The 18,510-nt window shown below is 48.8% G+C and overlaps 1 protein-coding gene across 1 annotated transcript; it reads right to left on the bottom strand.

The window, feature by feature from the left end:
* Positions 1-511: 511 nt before the first annotated feature.
* Positions 512-17,855, bottom strand: NR2E1 (nuclear receptor subfamily 2 group E member 1). The gene is made up of 9 exons (XM_059468024.1): positions 17,831-17,855; positions 12,850-12,995; positions 12,082-12,169; positions 11,570-11,805; positions 10,120-10,266; positions 5,258-5,354; positions 4,723-4,872; positions 4,353-4,458; positions 512-1,965 (listed from the first exon to the last, which is right to left on the bottom strand). The coding sequence occupies exons 1-9, from the start codon at positions 17,853-17,855 to the stop codon at positions 1,803-1,805; spliced, it is 1,158 nt and encodes a 385-aa protein (XP_059324007.1). The 3' UTR covers positions 512-1,802.
* Positions 17,856-18,510: the final 655 nt, after the last annotated feature.

Here is an 18,510-nt window from a genome sequence, read left to right on the forward strand (position 1 = left end):
TCCTACTATTGCCAAGTTGTTGTGTTGATTAGGAGTTGTTTCCCTCTTTTTTTGGTGTGATTATGCAGTTAGACACCTTAATAAAATCTCAGTCTTTTTAATTGAAGCGGTGCTTTTGTACTCATCACCTTTTGTTACTGCACGGTTCACTGGTACTAAAAATTGTAATAACATGCAACGGAAGGCACATACTGTGGTAGACCTCTGATGCACGTAGTGTTGTATCCTAGAAAAAGCTACCTGTTACCTTGAGAAAGAAGGTGGTATTTATTTGGCAGCTGGTATTTATTTGGATTACAGAAAATAGCTCCATGTAGGATCTCACAAGGCAGGATCACCTAAGCTACTCCTTTAATGTTTGTCTAATCTGTTATTAAAAACCTCTGATGATGGAAACTCCACAGGATCTAGGGCAATCCATTTTACTAAAGAATACTTCTATTCCCTGGTAAGTAGGGGACAGTGAAAGAAGCTGATTAAGGACAGCGGTTGAAAGAACAGTGGAAATTAATTTAAATTCAATATATTTTTATTCTTTGTAAATACAATGAGTACAACTTTTTAACTTCACAAATCAGTTAATCCATTTTGTACAGGAAAAGTTTTACTCATTCTATGATAGTTCAAGTGCTGATCTTTCTCAGTGCTAGTTCCTAATAACAAATCAAATTTTGAAAAGTACAGCAGCTATCTTTAAATGTTTTTTCTTTCTACATTATTCGTACATCAAATAAGCAGCTTATAACGTTTTTGTGTGTGAGAGGGTGTAGGCGAACAAGGCTTCAAAATTAGAACCTGGAGTTTTCTAAAAAGGCATTGGAGACTTTTGGAAATTGTTAGCATTGTATCAGTCAACAACCTTTATTTCTTTGAAATAAAATTCCTTCCATTGATTTTTTAATAGTCATTTCATTTCTCTGCACATCTCATTGACAAAGAGTTTGGCCACCGTTGCCTTTGGTTTCAGCACTGTGCCAACGGGACAGCCAGCAGATCACTGAAGCGGTCATCTCCATTGTATTTGGTTTTGCTGTTTTAGTCTTCCTTTCTTGTGTTGTCTCTTTTCAGGTGTGTGTGTGTGTGTGTGTGAATGTGTGTCTGTGTGTGGAAGAAGAAGGAGGGAAGGTCGGGAAGGAAATGTATAAAGCTCTTCTGTGTTTGAGATGTTAACCGAACAAATTGTGGTGACATCTGCGTCAAAGATCACCAGTTCACTTTGTAGGAAGAATGGAGCTGCCGTCATAAGCTACCTTTTAATCAGTTCTGAAGGCCACTTCATGATGCATTATAGCAGAAACAATGTTTTGGTAACTTGGTCTCAAATGTTGCCTATCTTATTAAAAACATTTTCCCAACATAGGCTACTTTTAAAACAATTCTGAAGGCCACCACATCTTGTGTTACAACAGAAGCCAAGTTTGGTCACCCGGTTCCAAATACTGAACAAGCTAAAGTACCTTCTTTCACATTTTGTCTCAGATCTGCCAGTTGAATGAGAGAATAGCAGAGTCTTTGTTAACTATGACTGGCATCTGAATTGCCTCCATCCTGTAGTAACAGGAATAGCAGCCAAATTCCAACCACTTTCACTTTTTCTGTCGAACAAAACATTCTCTCCATGATCTAAATCACTCTGTTCAGAGCAGCAGAATCATATCTACTGGGGTATTTTTTGTCAATGAGTTTAAGGACTAAACATTCCCAGGCTTATGCTTCCTGTAGATTTTGTTAGTTGAGGCTTATTCTCCACAGATAAAAGTCCTTCTCAAACTGTCCATCCTGATTGTTTCTTTTAAGGTAATTTATATGTCACTGGATTTGTACATATCTGAAAGCAGTCTTGTAATTGGTACATTCCCAATGGTCTTTTTGAAAAACACTTCTTCTATTGTAGATGGACTAATTGAACGTAAAGCTGGTAAAAGCAATAGAAGTTTTCCAAAACGACAGGGTTGTGTGGGATACCTAGAGACAGAGAGAAAAAGAATTTCACTGAAGTTTTAAAGTATTTTTTCAAAGGAAGGACTTTATTTTATAGAAAAAGACCAATATTTACTAAATTGCACAGGTCATGCTACCTATGTGTCCCAATTTGAGGCAAATTTGGGAGGAAACACCATAAGCTCAACCTAAGTGCACTCTGCATGGTCTAGATTGACTCAGAATCTAGTGGGATACTATTGTCACCCCCGGACAACTGTGCCAAAACCCTGTGTTTTGTACTTGTGTGAGCAACAAGGTTGACTCCAAGGAAAACTCTCTGTGGCAGTCAGCAGAACATAGGACAAGCTTTCTGAGTTTTGTTTAGCTCCTTTTTTCATTCCCCTAGAGCAGTAGGAATACAAAAACTGGACCTGCTCTGATGTGTCCCTCATACAGCAATGTTCTCAATGCAATACAGGGAAGAGCTTGAGTTGTAGTAACTGCCCTGTCATTTGAAGTACAGTTTAGAACTAGCTGGATTGTCATGGTAATCACCCCCTTTTGGTTAGCAGATATATTGAATACCAACTGACATTTGTTAGGAGAGTTTTAGTTAAAGAAGCTGTGCTTTTCCCCAGGTAATGTGTTTTTGTATAGGATGCTTTCTGGCCTTTCTCCCAGCTTTTGAAGCCAGCACAGCACAGGATGTGCATTTTTAGCTGTGCTTATGCTGTCTTTACAACAGTGATTCTCAAACTTCTGCTTACAGAGGTCTCCCTAAAGTGAAGTGTAGGTTGTTAGGAGAAACATGCTGCTTCCCCAGACTGCCCTCCCTTGCATCCTCTTGAGAGCACCTCCACTGGGATCAAAGGGCTGATACTGCAGTGACATTGGCAGGAGGGTAAATTCAAGCCTGAAGATGAAACACACAGGCTGAAAGCCCTCTCACAAGGGAGTCTGAGTGAGAGTCCTGTCAGCGGACTGCACTTTTCCCTTGTAAAAGGATATTGTTTACAACATACACTGGGTAGCGCAGTATCTAAATACTTCTGGCAACACAGAAATGCCGTGGAAAAGTTGATTCCTTGGAAGTGGCTATATATTCCTCCCTGGCTTCTCTCTCCAACAGGCCCTGTCTCACTTAAGGTCTCCAGGGAGCAATCTTCATGGAAAAGGCCTTCCTTAAGAATAGGAAGAGACCACTATGCAGCAGTTACTCTTTCTGCTCTGAAGCAGCCATAATTGGATGGAATTTGCATTTTTACTTCCATCCCCAGTGCAGGCCATTCCCTGTAGACTAATAAAAGTGCTTCAGAGACTGCTACCATCTAATCTCTGATACTGATAGGGCTTCTGCCTGACAGAGCTACTATGACAGCAAATCAAAGTTTCAGAGGGAAAAAAATGTATAACAGTTCCTCTTCCACTGCTCCATCTTCAACTATTTTAGTCTCATGGACTTCCACTGCAGCTAAAGGACTTTGCTGCAGCACCATAATGGGATTCACAAATTCTGGGGTTTTCATTTGAACCTGATCACAAACTCCGGGTGACATCTTGGAAGAGCCACTTAAGCTCCTTGTGTCCTGATTTCTGTGTCTGCAAAATGGAGGAGGTTATATGGGAACTGGAGATCATGTATGAAAGGCACTCATACTGACTGAGATGCAATGTTTTGAGCATCACTTTTAGTGGTATTTGATTGAATATAACATAGAGAAAATTTAGCCCTCTGAACTGCAAAGTATTGCCCAGCCATTATCACTTCTCAGAGGAAGAGATCTCCTTTTAACACCTTTCTGTTTGTTTAAAAACACCCAAGTGCTGGAGCACACTTGAAGAGGAGCAACAAAGGTGGTTAAGGGTCTAGAGCACAAGTCCTGGTTAAGGATCTAGAGCAACAGCTAAGGGAGTTGCAGTTGTTTAGTCTGAAGTAAAGGAGGCTGAGGGGAGGCTTTATCACTCTCTACCTGAAAGGAAATTGTAGTGACGTGGGTTTTGGTCCCTGCTCCCAGTCACAAACAATAGGACAAGAGGAAATGGCCTCAAGTTGCACCAATGGAGGTTTAGTTTGGATATTAGGAAAAATTTCTTTCCCAAAAAGGTTGTCAAGCATTGGAACAGGCTGCACAGGGAAGTGGTGGAGTCATCATCCCTGAAGATAGTTAAAATGTGTACATGTGGCCCTTGGGAACATGATTTATGGTGGACTTGGCAGTGTTAATGGTTGAATTGAATAATTTTAAAGATCCTTTCCAACATTTTCTATGGTTCTATTTCAGAAACCCCAGCCGGCTGGCAGCCAATGTATACTCTCCGTGGCAGCCTGGTCCCCATTTCAGTCAGTGCAAATGCACTGACTTGCATGCAATGAGAGCAGGATTTCAGCCCTACAGCTGCCAGAAGCACTGGCAGAAGCCACCACTGACCTGGTGTGAATGTAGCTGTTCAGGGTGAGCTGGGCTTCGTCTTGAAGGGCTGCTATGGCAGCAGCATTGCGGAAACTCCTCAGTTCAGAACCACTGTGTGTGGGCACTGGAAAGCAGATCAGTTACTAGTTCAGCTTGACTCTTGTGTGGATCAAAACAGTTCAGCTAGTGCTATCAATGGAAATTAAACGTTCCCATTAGTTCCCCAGCACTCCACTGTCAGCCCTTTCAAAATGCAGCAATGACTATTGGAATTCAATACGGGGAAACCTACTGGGTGATTCAAAGCTGTGCCTGGTTTAAAACATCACTTTAAAGCAGCAGCCTCACAGTTATCAGACCAGACAAGTGAGAGATCCTTTTTGCTTACCAGCTTTAAAAGTGACAATGCATTTGAGACAGGCAAATTCAGTAGCATCTAGACGAAGTTGTCTAAATCTAGCCACAACCTCCTGTAAGGCCTGTATTTCTGAAATAATTTTATTCAGCTTCTGAGAATCTGTATTGTCACCGTTCATGCCTGAAACAGAAACAGATGAAATAAATAATATTAAAGGCATTTGCTTTATTTCATATTGATTTCTGACAAAATCCTCTGTATCAATGTCCTCTCTATTGTCACACTTGTCTATCTAGTTCCATGTAAACTGACTATATTGTATGAAAGTTAATATAAAATCTTCTCTTGGATGATAACAAACACAGTAATTTGCATTTAAATGACAATGCAAGCAGTCATGAATACAACAAAACAACATTATTTGCATTTAAATATAGATTTATAAATGACAGGTATGCTCTATTGTTCAGTAGGAATTTGTTATTCTTTACATGTTGTTCTTTTTTCAGTAATGTATTTTTATGGTAATTTTTGTAACAAAGTCATTAAATTGTGCAATTCTTACCAGATACAGCCAGTAGAGTGTTAGCATCAACTGGAATGGCCCATTGTGCTATTCCTAGAACAAACAGTTCTCTCCAAGCATCTTCCAAAAGCATCAGCTGTCATACAATAGATGTACAATATAACATAGTGTATAATTTATAGATTTATAAACAATTTAAATATGTAAATTTCTGTTATTTTAAAAACTACTTTAAATGCCTGTCATGGTATTTCCCCCACAGCATTCATTAGCTCTTCTCTTAGCCTTTTGAGAAGGTGTCTAGAAAAAAGTCTATGCATTGTAGAAAAACACTGAGGGTTGGCTCACTGTGCACCATGTTGTGGACCAAAAGGGAAAAGAAAAAAAGAGAGAATTCTTTTCCCAGAGCATTTGCTCACAACATGAATACACCTGCTTTCTCAGCATGATATGGGTTCTCTTCTCCTCCCCCTCAGCACTTATATGGCTGTTCTAGGACAGGTCTTTCCTCTTGATCTCTGGAGATTACACTCCTTTCCCTCCAGAAGGCAGGATTTTGTGAAGAAAAGCCTGGATAACATCCTGGATCAGTGTAAGGAGCAGTGCTTTAGAGCACACATCCATCTTATAACCCCTTCCTTACTAAGCCACTCTCTATATCTGTCAAGCACAGCATCTGAACACACAAACATCAGTGTCACTTGTTTTTCTGTTTTTTTTTTGCTTAAAATCACTCAGAAATTCCAGGCAGTAAAAGCTGTTTCCTTTCAGAGATGAGAATATCCAGGCACCTATGCTGACAGCATTGCTAGTTCTCTGCAGTTTTTGCACATTGCATGCCTGTATGGAGGATGTGTTTTTCTGTGTTTTCCCTGAGGCAATGCTTGTGATTTCCCTGAAGAGGCAGTGGTGCATCTGAAGAGGAGACAAGACTTCTGGAAATGCAGACTGGCAAAGCCAGAACAGACATATTTAGTCTGGAGGGCATCTATGGGTTGTTAGATTGTTAGCCCAGACCAACTCTTAAGAGAGGATTGGAGGACCTCTGGTTCAGCTGAAGTGCATGGCCAAAAGGCACGTGGTGGTGTGTACATGTTGCTGAGACCTTGTGTCACAAAATAGGGTGGGAGAGATTTGAAGAGGTGAGAACTGTAGTGGGCTCAGACGATACCTTCTAGCAACTCCATGCAGTGAAAGCAGATTGCCCAAAAAAATGAAGCCACCAAACCAAAACCCCAAAACCTGCAGTCATTGATGTTTCTATGGTCCCTGAAACTACCAGCAGCTTAGCTTCTTAGGAAAAGAGGAAGGAGGGTATTTGAAGTATGTAAAGAGTCTGTAAAGAAGAGCAAAGTAAAAAAAGATGCTGTACCAAATGAATGATGATATCCTTGGAATCAGGTATGTGAAAGTAGTGGGTGATACAGAAAGCATCAATAAGAGCAAATCCTTCATCTATGTGCAAACTCCTAACAATACTGCTGTTCAGAACAGTGTTACTTGTTGCCAGCCACTAGGACACCAGGCAATGGACAGAAACTGCACAGGAAATTCTACCTGAATATGAGGAAAAACTTCTTTACTGTGCAGCAAGCACTGGAACAGGTTACCCAAAGTGGTTGTAGAGTCTCTCTCACCAGAGATATTTAAGAACTGCCTGGACACAGTTCTGTGCCATGTGCTCTGTGATGACCCTGCTTGAGGCAGGGGGGTTGGATCAGGTGTGATCCCTTCCAACCTGATGCCTCCTGTGATTCCATGATTACAAGTTTTAAACCATCCTCTTCCAGTCTGAATTCTCAGAGTCTCTGCTCTCAACTTGTCTCTGTGGGGTTATGTCCATTTCATGCCTTTTTGCCCTTTTGTGTGCTCTGCAGAACTTCTCCATAACATAAGGGAAGTGTGACAGGAAGGTACTTGTGTCTCTGCATACAGCTGCTGTTTGAAACACTTACATTGGATTTTGCAGTACCAAAAACTGCCCAGATTATTGCCTGAAATGGAGACAGGGAGGGGGTGCTGTGTCCAGAGTGTGGTCCCCATCTCATCGTTCTTCTGAGAGCAGATGAACCTTCCCTAAAGTTTCTTAACCACTGCAGCCTGCAAACCCAGTCTCTCCTCTGGATAACCCCACCTGATGGATGTGCGGGTGTCTGTATGACACAGAATGTTATTTGCCAGCCTTTCATTTGCTTTTGTCATTTGCTTTCATTTGCTCTTTTTTTGTCATTCATTCATGCAGATACAATGGCAATGAATGGTGGTTCCTGGAAGATATCAATTTCATTTTTTTTTTCCCACTAAGCCTTTAAAGTCAGAAGACTTTAGAAATAAGAGACTATTCCAATAGCAAAAGCTTTCTTCATGCCTATGCATAAGTCTGTAAAACCACCAATTAAAATAATTCATGCTGAAGTCATACTCAGCCCTCCTTCTTCAAAGAAATAACAAACACCAGGCTTTCTGAACAACTGGTTTTGCTTCTTAATCAACCCCATCCTTGCTGTGACCTTTTGCTGGGGACCTGCATTGGGCCAACCTGTCTCACAGATAATGTGGGCAGGTGTGCAAGCCAGCAGCACTAGAAGCATGGCATTCTTTGTTTTGTGGTTTCCAGTTCAAAATGGACTTAATCTGTATGAATCTAGGGAAGGGACACCTTCCCAGACACCTTTACCAGAGGTAAAAATGCAGCAATGCTCAGACGCTCAGACTTGTGTTTTATCAGCAAGTCGGTTTCTATTTATTTCCCTGCCTTCAAGATAAAACTGCCCCAGAGTTCTGAAATTACAGTGCACTTGGCTTTTTTAGAAGACCACAAAAAAAAAAAAAAAAAAAAAAAAAAAAAAAAAAAAAAAAAAAAAAAAAAAAAAAAAAAAAAAAGCAAAAATCAGGGATACCAAAAGAGAAATGCAGACATTTACAGCTGGGCCATTGTCATATTAAATAAAGCAATAGCAATGTTATAAAATTCAACTGTACGATTATTCATGAAATAAGGTGATAAAATCAGAATTATTTCTTCTCCAGCTCTCCTAAGTGTGATAGGGGAATCATGCAGGAAGAGGCCCAAATCAAAGCTTTTGAGCTGAGCCGCTCTGAGTTTTGAGGAAGCTGACTTGCAATGAGCTACAGCAAGTGAAAGTGATGTTAAGCAAAGGCTGAGTTTTTAATATGTTACTCACTAAGATTAGTCCCTGCTATGAAAGTGAAAGAGGCAGTGGGTTATTTAATGGGAGCACTGTGGTGCCTATGGTAGATAAGCAGGCTGTGCTTGGTCACACACCAGGGAGATCTCCCCTCCTTGCAGATCCTGCTGCCTCCTCCTCTCCACACGAACGGAGATGATGGTGTGGGAAATGCCTCCCTGTTATGTCAGATAAACCCTTTGCCTATGGAGCCTCCAGTGGACATCACTGGTCCAGAAATGGACCCAGTCTGCTCCTGTGTGCTGGGGCTGCTGCTGGAGCACCTTCTTCTTGTCCCTGACACTTGAGCCTGTTTCTTTGGCTGCTCACTGTGACAGACCCAGTGCTCCACAGGATAAGTGGCAGCAGAAGACACGATTAGAGAGCAGTGGGATGCCACACTGGGATTCCTGTCTTCCTACTGGCATGTGTGACCTTCCAGGCCCTATCTCATCTCTCCTCTCATCCTCACTGCATAGCAGGACAGCAGGTAGAACTGAGCAGCATTCCTCTTTGACTAATTTCACAACAAGGATTTCAAGACGTGGGTTTGGTGCTAGAAAATGAGCATTTTTATACACCTTAGCTTTATAACACATTGTGACTATCATTATTTACCTTTAGATTGAAAACATTATTGGTTTTCTAGGAAGCTCTTTTCTTGTAGCTCAAAATACATATTTGCATATCAACTGCAAAACTTGTAATGTGCTTCTGGGGAGAGGAACTAGTTCCTCTGACGACTGCTGTGTAACATCTATGGCACAGTTTTTCTAGTTACCATTTTGGTAAATTAGCTCAATCATATCAAAGTAATAGACGTCTTTTATGACTGGAGCTTTGTGTAGATTTCCACCCTTCCATTTCACAATTATCTGATTACTTTTTAAAAAATTGGTGCATTATACAAAGCATACTGAGTCCTCATCAAGAATCAAGTAATTAGGAAATTGTTTCATCTTGTATGGTTCACCTATGATTTACTTGAGGCAAAGGGAAATTATCATAGAGGAAAACAAAACATATTAGGGAAGATTTTAATTAATGGTAAAAATATTGGGGGCTGGCCAAATACTGCTTCCACCATATTGACATAATTGCAAGCCAAGGTGAATAAGGAAAAAAATGTGTTCTGCATAAACAGTTGAGAGGAGAGGAGAAAAAGAAGAGGAGGAGAAGGAGGATGTGGAGAGGAGGGGGAGGAGGAAAAGGAAGAACTGGTAGAGGAGGAGGAGGAGGAAGAGGAGGAGAATTGGTCTTCAGAAACAACCTCAGTCATATCCTGAAACCATAAACTTAACTAAGCATTTCTCATCCCTAAATAGCAAAGTAAGATGCTATTCCCCATTTTATGGAAAGAAAACTTGTCCTACAAGTAGAAAAACAGTTTGGGCATACTAAGTTTGGTCTGCAGCCTGGTGATTTCTCCTCTAGCATTTGTTCTTCCATAATATTAGTTCTATGTTAGATTTCTTTTTCCTGGATTTCCTTGATTTTTCACTTGCTTCACAAGATAGAAGTTGGAGGAAAGCAGTTTCTAAATCACTGCCTGGTTTTCAGGGACACACTGAAACGCTGCACTGAACTTCAGAGCCGCTGAAGTCCATTACGGATTTCAAAGTCTAGGACTGCAAGCTCAGGACCCAATGTGAAGTCTGAGCCTTCTTTAACAGACAGGCCAGGCCATTGCCACTCCCACTGCCACTGCCTTACCTGGTCTTGTAAGGACAAGGTGGAGAAGGCTGGGACACTTTTGGCCCACTTGATGCTCATGAACAGAAGTCTGGCTGCTGACTCGCAGACGGATTCAGTGGCCACTTCGTACAGATACATCGGGGTGCCGTTGACTTCGTGTGGGTACTAATGGCAAAGAGAAAATAAAGCCATCTCATACAGTGCCACCAAGGCAGCCTGGTCTTCCTCTCCCCTACATCCAGTGCTCTGGTCATGCCCAGTACAGTGTGCACTCTCCTGTTCTGCAAGCAGAGGGCATTGCTTGCAGTGGGCTCATTCCAAACTGCTCCTTGCTGCTTATCCATGTGGATGAGCTGTACTACAGAAACTGTTCAGAGCAGGAGCTTGAAAGGAGAATGAAATTATTGCATCAGAAGGGAAAAAGCATACCAAAATTATGTGTCATGCTTTACCCTGTTACACAATAGAACACCTCTGATAGCGGAGTTAGAAGAGTAAAAATTTGATTAACAACATGTAGTTTGTAACCTTGCTTCAGAAGCTGATTTAGCATTCCAGCCCTGCTCAGCAAAGCAGTAAATATTCATTTAGCCTAGACCTTCATCTTGCTCCCTGACTGCAGCAGTTTGTAAGTAGATGCACAGAGCCTAGCATAACTATCTAGAGGTTGTGTAGGGTTTGAATGGAGTTATGTTTTCAAGGGTGTGCTGAATTTTCTTGCCAAATAAATTCTGATTCAGCATTTTTAAAAGTTACCACATAAAACTGTATGTTGTGACCACGTTTATGAAGGATTCTGCCAAGCTATGTACCAGCTCTGAAAATGCAGAACTATTTAAGCAGTTTCTTCTGTGATTTTCTAGATGCTGTGAAGACACAAAATGCCATTGCAAATGGGCTAATGAAAAACATCACCTTTTAGCTAATTCCTGTGCAGTCGAGGCCACAGCAGTGCTTCCACTGGGCTGCTCAGGAAATGTCACAACCAAGAAGTGCAGAGAGCCAGCTTAGCCAAGTTTGAGTTTTGTGTCTGTGGGGACAAGCTGCAGGCTTTGGTCAGTACACAAAGTACTTTCTGAACTACACCACCATGGAGACTGGCATTTCTCTGAAGAAAACTCATTCACAGGGATTGCATTCCTTGTGAAACAAGGTCTAAAACTGACTTGTGGATGGGCTCCAGGCAGGAGGAGCATTTCTGCATCCATGAAGGTATAAGAATGCGTGAGACAGGGTTTGTATGGAGCAGGTTATCAGCTGCTCCTGCTGCATACCGCTTCTCCAGAGGGATTGCACCTCATCTCCTCACAGCCTTTAGAGATGTAACAAAAGTCCCCACCACAACCCACAAAGCCTCAAGCCTTGCTGTTTTTGCCATGTCTACCCCAGAGGCAGGAAGGAGGTGACAGGTTGCAGGCACCTCAGCAGCAAGGTTTGCAGCCCGCGGGGGGCCGGGGCAGGGGCTGACCTTCGGGGTGGGCTGTGCCAGGCCCACCAGAGCCTGTCTCTCCGGGGTGCCGGTGACAGCGGCCAGCTCCAGGCCATGGGGCTCCAGCTGGGAGACGGCGGTGAAGAAGGCGGGTGCCGGCAGGGCGGCGGCGGGGAAGTGCGGGGCTCCGCCGCTCTCCTCCTTGTGCCCGCGGAAGTAGAGAGCCACCTGCTTCCGGATGGTCGACGTGCGGGGGCCCCGCTCGTGCTGCACCGCTGTGGGCATCAACGAGGGCCGAGGCAGTCACCGCGGGGTGCCCGCGCTGCTCGACCGGCCTTACCTCCCTCCCTCCCTCCCTGCAATTTCCTGAGGCCAGCCCTGTGCCCCCCGCCCGAGGGTGCCTGGGGAGAAGTGTCTGAGGGTGCCGCAGGATGGGATGGTCAGTCGCGGCCGGGCCAAGGAGACACCGGGGTGACTCAGCGCTACTCAGTTCAGAGGATCTCCCTCCGGGTGCCCCGCCACCCCAGCCCCGGGAGAGGGGGAGCAGGTACCATCTTTGTTCATGTTGACCTCCAAGCACTTCTTCAGCCGGCAGGCTCGGCACTGGTTCCTGTGCGTCTTGTCCACCGGGCAGCCTCCCTGCAACACAACCAGCCGTCGGGCCGGGGGCAGCAGCGCCCACCCGCCGGCCCCGGGAGGCGCGGAGGGGCCGGCCCTGCGTGCACCGTGCCGGGCCGGGCCAGGTGCTCGGCCTGGGGGCAGGGCGGGCCGGGCGGGGCGGGCCGGGCCGCCTTCAGCACCCGAGACAGCGACGGCGGCGCCGCCCCCTCGGGGCTCCCGCTGCACCGCGCATCCCTCCGCGATCCCAGCCTCACATCCCCGCGGGGACGCTCCCGGAGTGGGAAGGAGAGCGGCCGGAGCAGAAGGGGAAAAGCGGGGCTGCCTCCGCCTGGGCGCGGGTACGATACGCAGTTTGTAAACCCATGGTTGTCCCTCGCCTGGCTGTTCTGAGGCTTACCGGGAGGCCGCCCCTCTCTGTCCTCCTGTACCCAGGCGATGCGCTGGCTCTGCCTTCCCCCTGCCCACATCCCTCCTTCTCCCTGCACATCTCTCCCATCCTCTCCGGTGCGCTGGGGCGGGGGGACGTGCACCCAGCGCCCGGCCTCGGCCCGGGACCCGGCAAGGGAGGGTGAGGCTGCGCGGCTGCTGCATCTCTTGCTGCGGAGTCTCTCTCTTGGCGGGGCAGGGGCAATGCGAGCCCCTGGGGAAATGCAGGGTAGGGGGTGCAGGCGGTGAGGGGGCTAGGCTGCTGGTGGTACCTGATTTCCTGATTTGCAAACATAGGTCCTATTCCTCCTGATGCTCCTCTTGAAAAATCCCGAGCACCCATCGCAGGCGTAAACCCCATAGTGCTTTCCGGAGCTGCGGTCCCCACACACTTTGCAAGGGATGTCTAAAATGCGACCTGAAAGCAGAGAAGGGAAAGAGGGAGAGAGAGAGCTCTCAGCAATCTGACCTCCGGAGGGATTAGCCCCAGAGCCGCAGTACAAGCAAATAATGAAGTGATTTTATAGCCAACTTTCTTTTCCTTGAGCAAGTGTCAGTTTTCTACAATGAGCATTATTCATGCCCCGCTACGTTTATTTGGATCTTCTATAATCGCCAAGACCTATTTTGGAAGGGAAGATTACAGCAGCGGGAGCAGCAGTCCTGCCTGCGAGAAGTGAGGATGAGGGGGAGGGGAGGGAATTCGGGGGTTTTGGTGAGGAGGGTGTGTGTTTCTCTGGCTTTCTGGCACTCGGCAAACAGGACGGCGCTTTCCCTGGGCAGGAGAGCAGTCAGGAGACCGATGCACAGAATAAACCAAACCAAAACAAAATAAAATGATTGGGAAGCCAAGCAACCTCCTCTCCCCGCTGGCAACCCTGGCGAAAGGGGGCTGATTTTCACGGCAGGGAAGGCGTGCCATTTTCTTCACCCCGAAACCTGCAGCAAAACTTTCCGCCTCTGTTTCTTGCGCGGAGGAGTCAGCGGAGCTGTGAGCCTGGCGGGCGGGCAGTGTCCCCCGTCCCGCTCCGCTCCGCCGCAGCCCCCGCTCCGCCGCCGGGCGCTGCTTTCGCTCCGGCTGCCACCAGAACTGCAAATACTCTCAGGGAGATGGAAAAACTCGTGCAGAGACGATTGCAGCCCCGTTTAAGAAACCCGCCAAAACCCCGCTCGGCTTCTGCCTTTGCTCCTTTTTTTTTTCTTCTCTCTTCTGCTGTTTCTTTTTCTTTTATTTTTTTTTCTTTTCCTTTAATTTTTTCTTTTTTCCTTTAATTCTTTTCTTTTTCCTTTAATTTTTTCTTTTAATTTCTTTTCATTTTCATGTTTCTTTTCCTTTTCCTTGCTCTCTTTTTCTTTTTCTTTTAATATTTTTCTTTTCTTTTTATTTCATTTTCCTTTCCCTTGTTTTCTTTTTCTTATTCTCTTTCTTTTCCTTGTTTACTTTTTTCCTTTAATATTTTTCTTTTCCTTCTCCTTCTCTTCTCTCTTGTCTTCTCTTGTCTTCTCTTGTCTCTCAAACAGCCTTATTCCCTCTTACCAGACCTTAAATTATAAATTCAGTCCCTCTCACCAAGCCTTGGTCTCCAAACTCTAATGGAGAGCTCTCGGGCCGCTATATATTTTTGGAAGTAGTTCAGGGACAGCCCGGGCTACGAGTGGGTGAAGATGGAGGGGGAAAAGCGGCAGCGTGCGGAGCAGTGCTGGGGGGCGGGAGGGGGCAATGGAAACAGGCCGCAGGAGCTCCTCTCGCTCCCTAGAGAATTTAGGAGTCCGAGATACTTTCAGACATGTCTGCGCTAAGGTTCTAAGACAATGCCTGCTGGCAGACAATAGGGACATTAGATAAAGTGTTAACTTAATGATTTTCCCCATTGAAACTCGTTTGACTGCCTCCAATGAGCACAAGCTGCCAGCTTCTCCCCTAAATGAAACCCGACAGCTGCTATACACAACACGGCGAGAGGGACGGGGATTAGGTTAGGGACTGCGAGAGGGAGGGGTGGCGGAGGGAGGGAAGGTGGGACGGGGGGAGAGAGGTTAAAGAATAGAAAACTTTTGCGCAATTAATAAGGAGCGCAGCTGAAGGATGCCCCCCCCGCACACCATTGCCTGCGAGCAAACCGCGGCTTTGGAGCTGCAGGTAGGCGCCCGTGAGGAGGGCTGAGGCCAAGGCACGGTTTCTGGGAGTGTGTAATTACAAGCCCTCCTTGCCACCTGCCTATTGGGGCACCAGTGACCCGTCAAAAAGTGTAGCATGGGAATTCGGATATCGCACAATGCAAACGGGGGAAAGCGCCCGACTTCCCTCTCCAGTCCTTAGCATCCACGGGGAGAGAGAGGATCCACACGCACGCACACAAAGGAGGAGGAGGGAGGAGGGGCAGGCTGGGGGTGGGGGCAGACACGCTGGAGCGGTACGTGCAGCGGTGGTGCATCCCGGTGCCGAGCCCGCACTGCTGCGCTGCCCCCGCGCACCCGTCCCAGCGCCGCTCCCCTTCCCGCGGCTCCGGGCCCGGCCTCGGCCCCGCACACCCGGGCCCGCCGTGTGACCGCCACCCCCCGGGGCACCGGGCAGCAACACGGTCCCCCTTGCCCGGCCGGCCTGCGGAGCGGGGCGGCCGGCTCCTCTGCCGGCGCTTAAGTGGAGACGGAAAAACTTGTGATAGTTTTCCCCACACAGATTTTAAGTTTGGGAGCCGCTTTGGGAAAAAAAAAAAAAATCCTATGCACAATGTAGTACATATCCACAGCATGCATATAAACACATGGCCCATGTACTCCTTACACGTCCCCGTATTCCTGCCGTAGATGGCGAGCACCTGGAGCACCTCACTAAACCCACACAAGCACCTGGAGCACCTCACCAAACCCACACAAGTCGGTGGCCGCTCTGCTGAGCCCCGTGGCCCCGGCGAGGCGGGGACGGGATGGGGGCCACGGCGGAGGGAGCGGCCGGAGCCCCCCGCATCCCGCCTTGGCGGGGCCGCCCCGTCCCGGCCGCGCTCTGCCCACCCCCTCCGAACCCCCAGCCCTGCCCCGCGGGGGCTGTTATGAGAAAACTTTCTTGCTGGGCAAAATATGAAATAAATAGACGGGTAAGAGGCAGGGCGGGGGGTGGGAAGGGAAAAATGTAAGCTTGACACGGGGTCATGCGATAACTGATTAACTCTGTTTAAAAGCGCTCCGGTTCCCCGAGGTACTGCTTCGTCTCAGAAGTTTTACCGCTAAGAAAATGGGATTTCTGTTCAGCAGGAAAACCGTTTTGAACATCCCACGACAGGGGGTCCTTGGGGGCTTTTTTTGTGTGTCATAATTGCTTAAAGGATATATGGCAGCCCCGATTACTGTAATTACCATCAGAGGCTGTTGAAAGAAGTTAGTCTGGGCTCGGGGGACGGCGGGATGGGGTCTTGTTACCACCCAGGCAGACATCGCAGTTGACATCGCCGGGCGCCCACCGGCGGGCAGAAAAGCCAGGACGCAGCCCCCTCGCCCGGGAGCCCCTCAGGACCCCCGGGACGATCGCCCAGGCCCTGGGACTGCCGGTCGGGCTTTTGCATGCGCTGCCGAGGCCGGCAGGGCTCGGGCCCCGGCGCTGAGGAGACCCAGCGTGTCCCCGTGCCCGTGGGGTTGGACTGAGTCGGGCCTCGGGGTCCCTTTCGGGAGGTCCCCAGGGGTCAGGGGGTCACCAGTGAAAGCGGCGGCGGTGGCCGGGGGGTCGCTCAGCGCCGTGGGGCCGGAGGAGCGATCCAGCCTGGCGGGTTTTCATCTCCGCAAAATGTCTCCGGCAGAAGCTCCGCCGCCCTTTGGGGACAAGACTCCCCGGGGCTGCCGGCCCCTTCCTCATCACTCAGAAACCTGCTAGGAGCCCCGGCAGGTCCCGGCGCGGCTGCCCACGGGCCCGATCCCGCTCCGGCAGCCTCGCTCGAGCCGGGCAACCTAGGGAATGCAGTCGGCCGAAGCAGCCCCGACCGCCGCAGGTTTTTTAGCCCCCGTCCCCTTCCCGGGTTAGCAGTACCTTAGCACCTCGACTACAATTTTATTCCCTTCCTAGCGGGGCTGGGGCAAAGAGATGCCGCACTCAGCCCCGCGGAGGAAGAGGACAAGCCAGCGACGCCGAAGCGGCGGCAGCTCGGCCGCAGTGCCGGGGGCTCCGCGCCGCCGCCGCCTCCACGCGCGCCCTCCGCGCCGCGGCCCCGCTGCCCCCGGCCCCGCCGCCGCCCCCCCGCCCTCCTCCGGCTCCCCGGCCCCCGCGGACAAAGGGCGGGCTCGGGTCAAAATAATGGAGGCAGAGGCGAGGAGAAGGCCGCGGGGCTGGCGGGGGGCGGCCGGTGGCAGGTACCGCGGCGGGAGGGAGATTTGCCTCCCTTGGCCGCCACTCCGCAACCCCGGGAGCCTGTCGGAGCGCAGAGGAAATAGCTGTCCGATCCATCACTTGTCAGACATTAAATTGGATTGGGTATTTTTCCCCCCTTTGTTACTGACTCCATCCATATTACAAACTCCGAAAGTCCCATTGGGATTATACGAATTGAGCCATTCTGTAAGAGCGGTTAGTCATGCTTTAAATTCCCCAGTTATGAGGTGCATGGATTTAGGATTAAGGAAAATGTGACTTTTAAGTTGTTTCTGCTTTCCTCGTTGCAGGATTATTTGTTGTAACTAGGAATGGTGTGCAAAGTATTGCATTTAAATCCTCCTTCGACTGAGTTGCTTACGCGATTCCGTGTAATTGAATGACCGGAGTTTCAAACTCTTAAAAAGAAATCATTATGTCGCAGAAGGTTGCATAAAACCCGTGAGAAAACCAGCACGTTTAAACGCCGAAATGCCTTTTAAACGCAAACCTTCCCCCTTCACCCCTGTGCCGGAGACCCGCACGGAGCCGGCCGCGTCCCGGCGGGTCCAGCCCCCTCCCCGCCGTCAGCGGAGTCGCCTTCCCGGGTGCTCGCTGCCCACGGGCTTCTGCCCCGGTTCCCAGCCCGGAAAGCCGGGGCACGCAGCTGGAAAACGGCTTTTTGTAAGCCCCAGGCCCAAACTCCATCGGGGCGACCCCGAGCCTATATATTCGTTGCCACTCCGGTTGGAAATATACACTTCTTTTTCAATTGGGCGCGGGGTGTGGGGGGGTGCAAACCCAAGCCGCAACCCCCCCTCCCCTTCCTCTCCCTCCCCTCCACCTCCCGCCCCCCAGGCCAGGCTGCAGCCGGCCTCGGAACGGCTGCTCGAAGCCTCCACCGCGTTATTACCCACTTGTTGATCCCGCCGGCTTGCTCATGCTCGAAGCCCCCGTGAGTCGCTAAACTCGGGGCGAAGTGTCGGCGCCGGGGCGAGGCGGTGCGGCCCCCCCGGGGGCCCCCCGGCTCCGCGGGGCAGGTGCCTCCCTCGGGTGCTCACTGCTGGCTCCGCCGCGGGGGCCGGCACATCCTCGCCGCAGCCCCGCTCCCCCGGCGATGTCCTCCCGAGGGAAGGGGACACGCTGCGGGGACGCGGAAAGGGGGTGGGGGGCGCGGAAAAAAAAAAAGTGGAGCAAAATGAAAAAAAAAAAAAAGAAAAAAGAAAAAGAACAACGAAGTGACTCAAAGTCGGCGGCCGCCGGCTGCCCCTCTCCGAGTAGATGCCCTCGGGACCCTGGGAGGGTGCTGGGGGTGCGGCTGTGCTCGCCACCGCGCTCCTGGAAGGCAAGCGAGAGCCACAGCAGCCAGGACAACAATGAGGCGAAGGAGAAGGTAGGATAGGGAGCGGGGCTCTGCGCCGAGCGCTTCGGTGCAGCAAGCAGGGAGATCAGAGCCTGGAAAAATAATGGAAGGGGGGAAAAGGCGTCAGAGGAGGCAGTCTCTGCCTCTCAGAAACTGAATGGTATAAAAAGGGAAAGGTTTCCAGAAGTTCATTACACTGGCTGACTTCGCGCTTTGAGCTCCAGGCTTCGGCCC

This window comes from Ammospiza nelsoni, chromosome 3, assembly GCF_027579445.1.
Source record: "Ammospiza nelsoni isolate bAmmNel1 chromosome 3, bAmmNel1.pri, whole genome shotgun sequence".
Classification (NCBI taxonomy): domain Eukaryota; kingdom Metazoa; phylum Chordata; class Aves; order Passeriformes; family Passerellidae; genus Ammospiza; species Ammospiza nelsoni.

Bases quoted from the DNA above. Each gene is read 5' to 3' on its own strand.
- NR2E1 (XM_059468024.1), bottom strand. From the start codon at position 17,855: ATGAGCAAGCCGGCGGGATCAACAA. The intron at 12,996-17,830 runs GTGGGTAATAAC...CTCTGCTTTCAG, and splicing joins CAAGCCGGCGGGATCAACAA to GTCGCATTTTAGACATCCCT. The intron at 1,966-4,352 runs GTCAGTGGTGGC...CTCTGTCTCTAG, and splicing joins AACAGCTACATTCACACCAG to GTATCCCACACAACCCTGTC.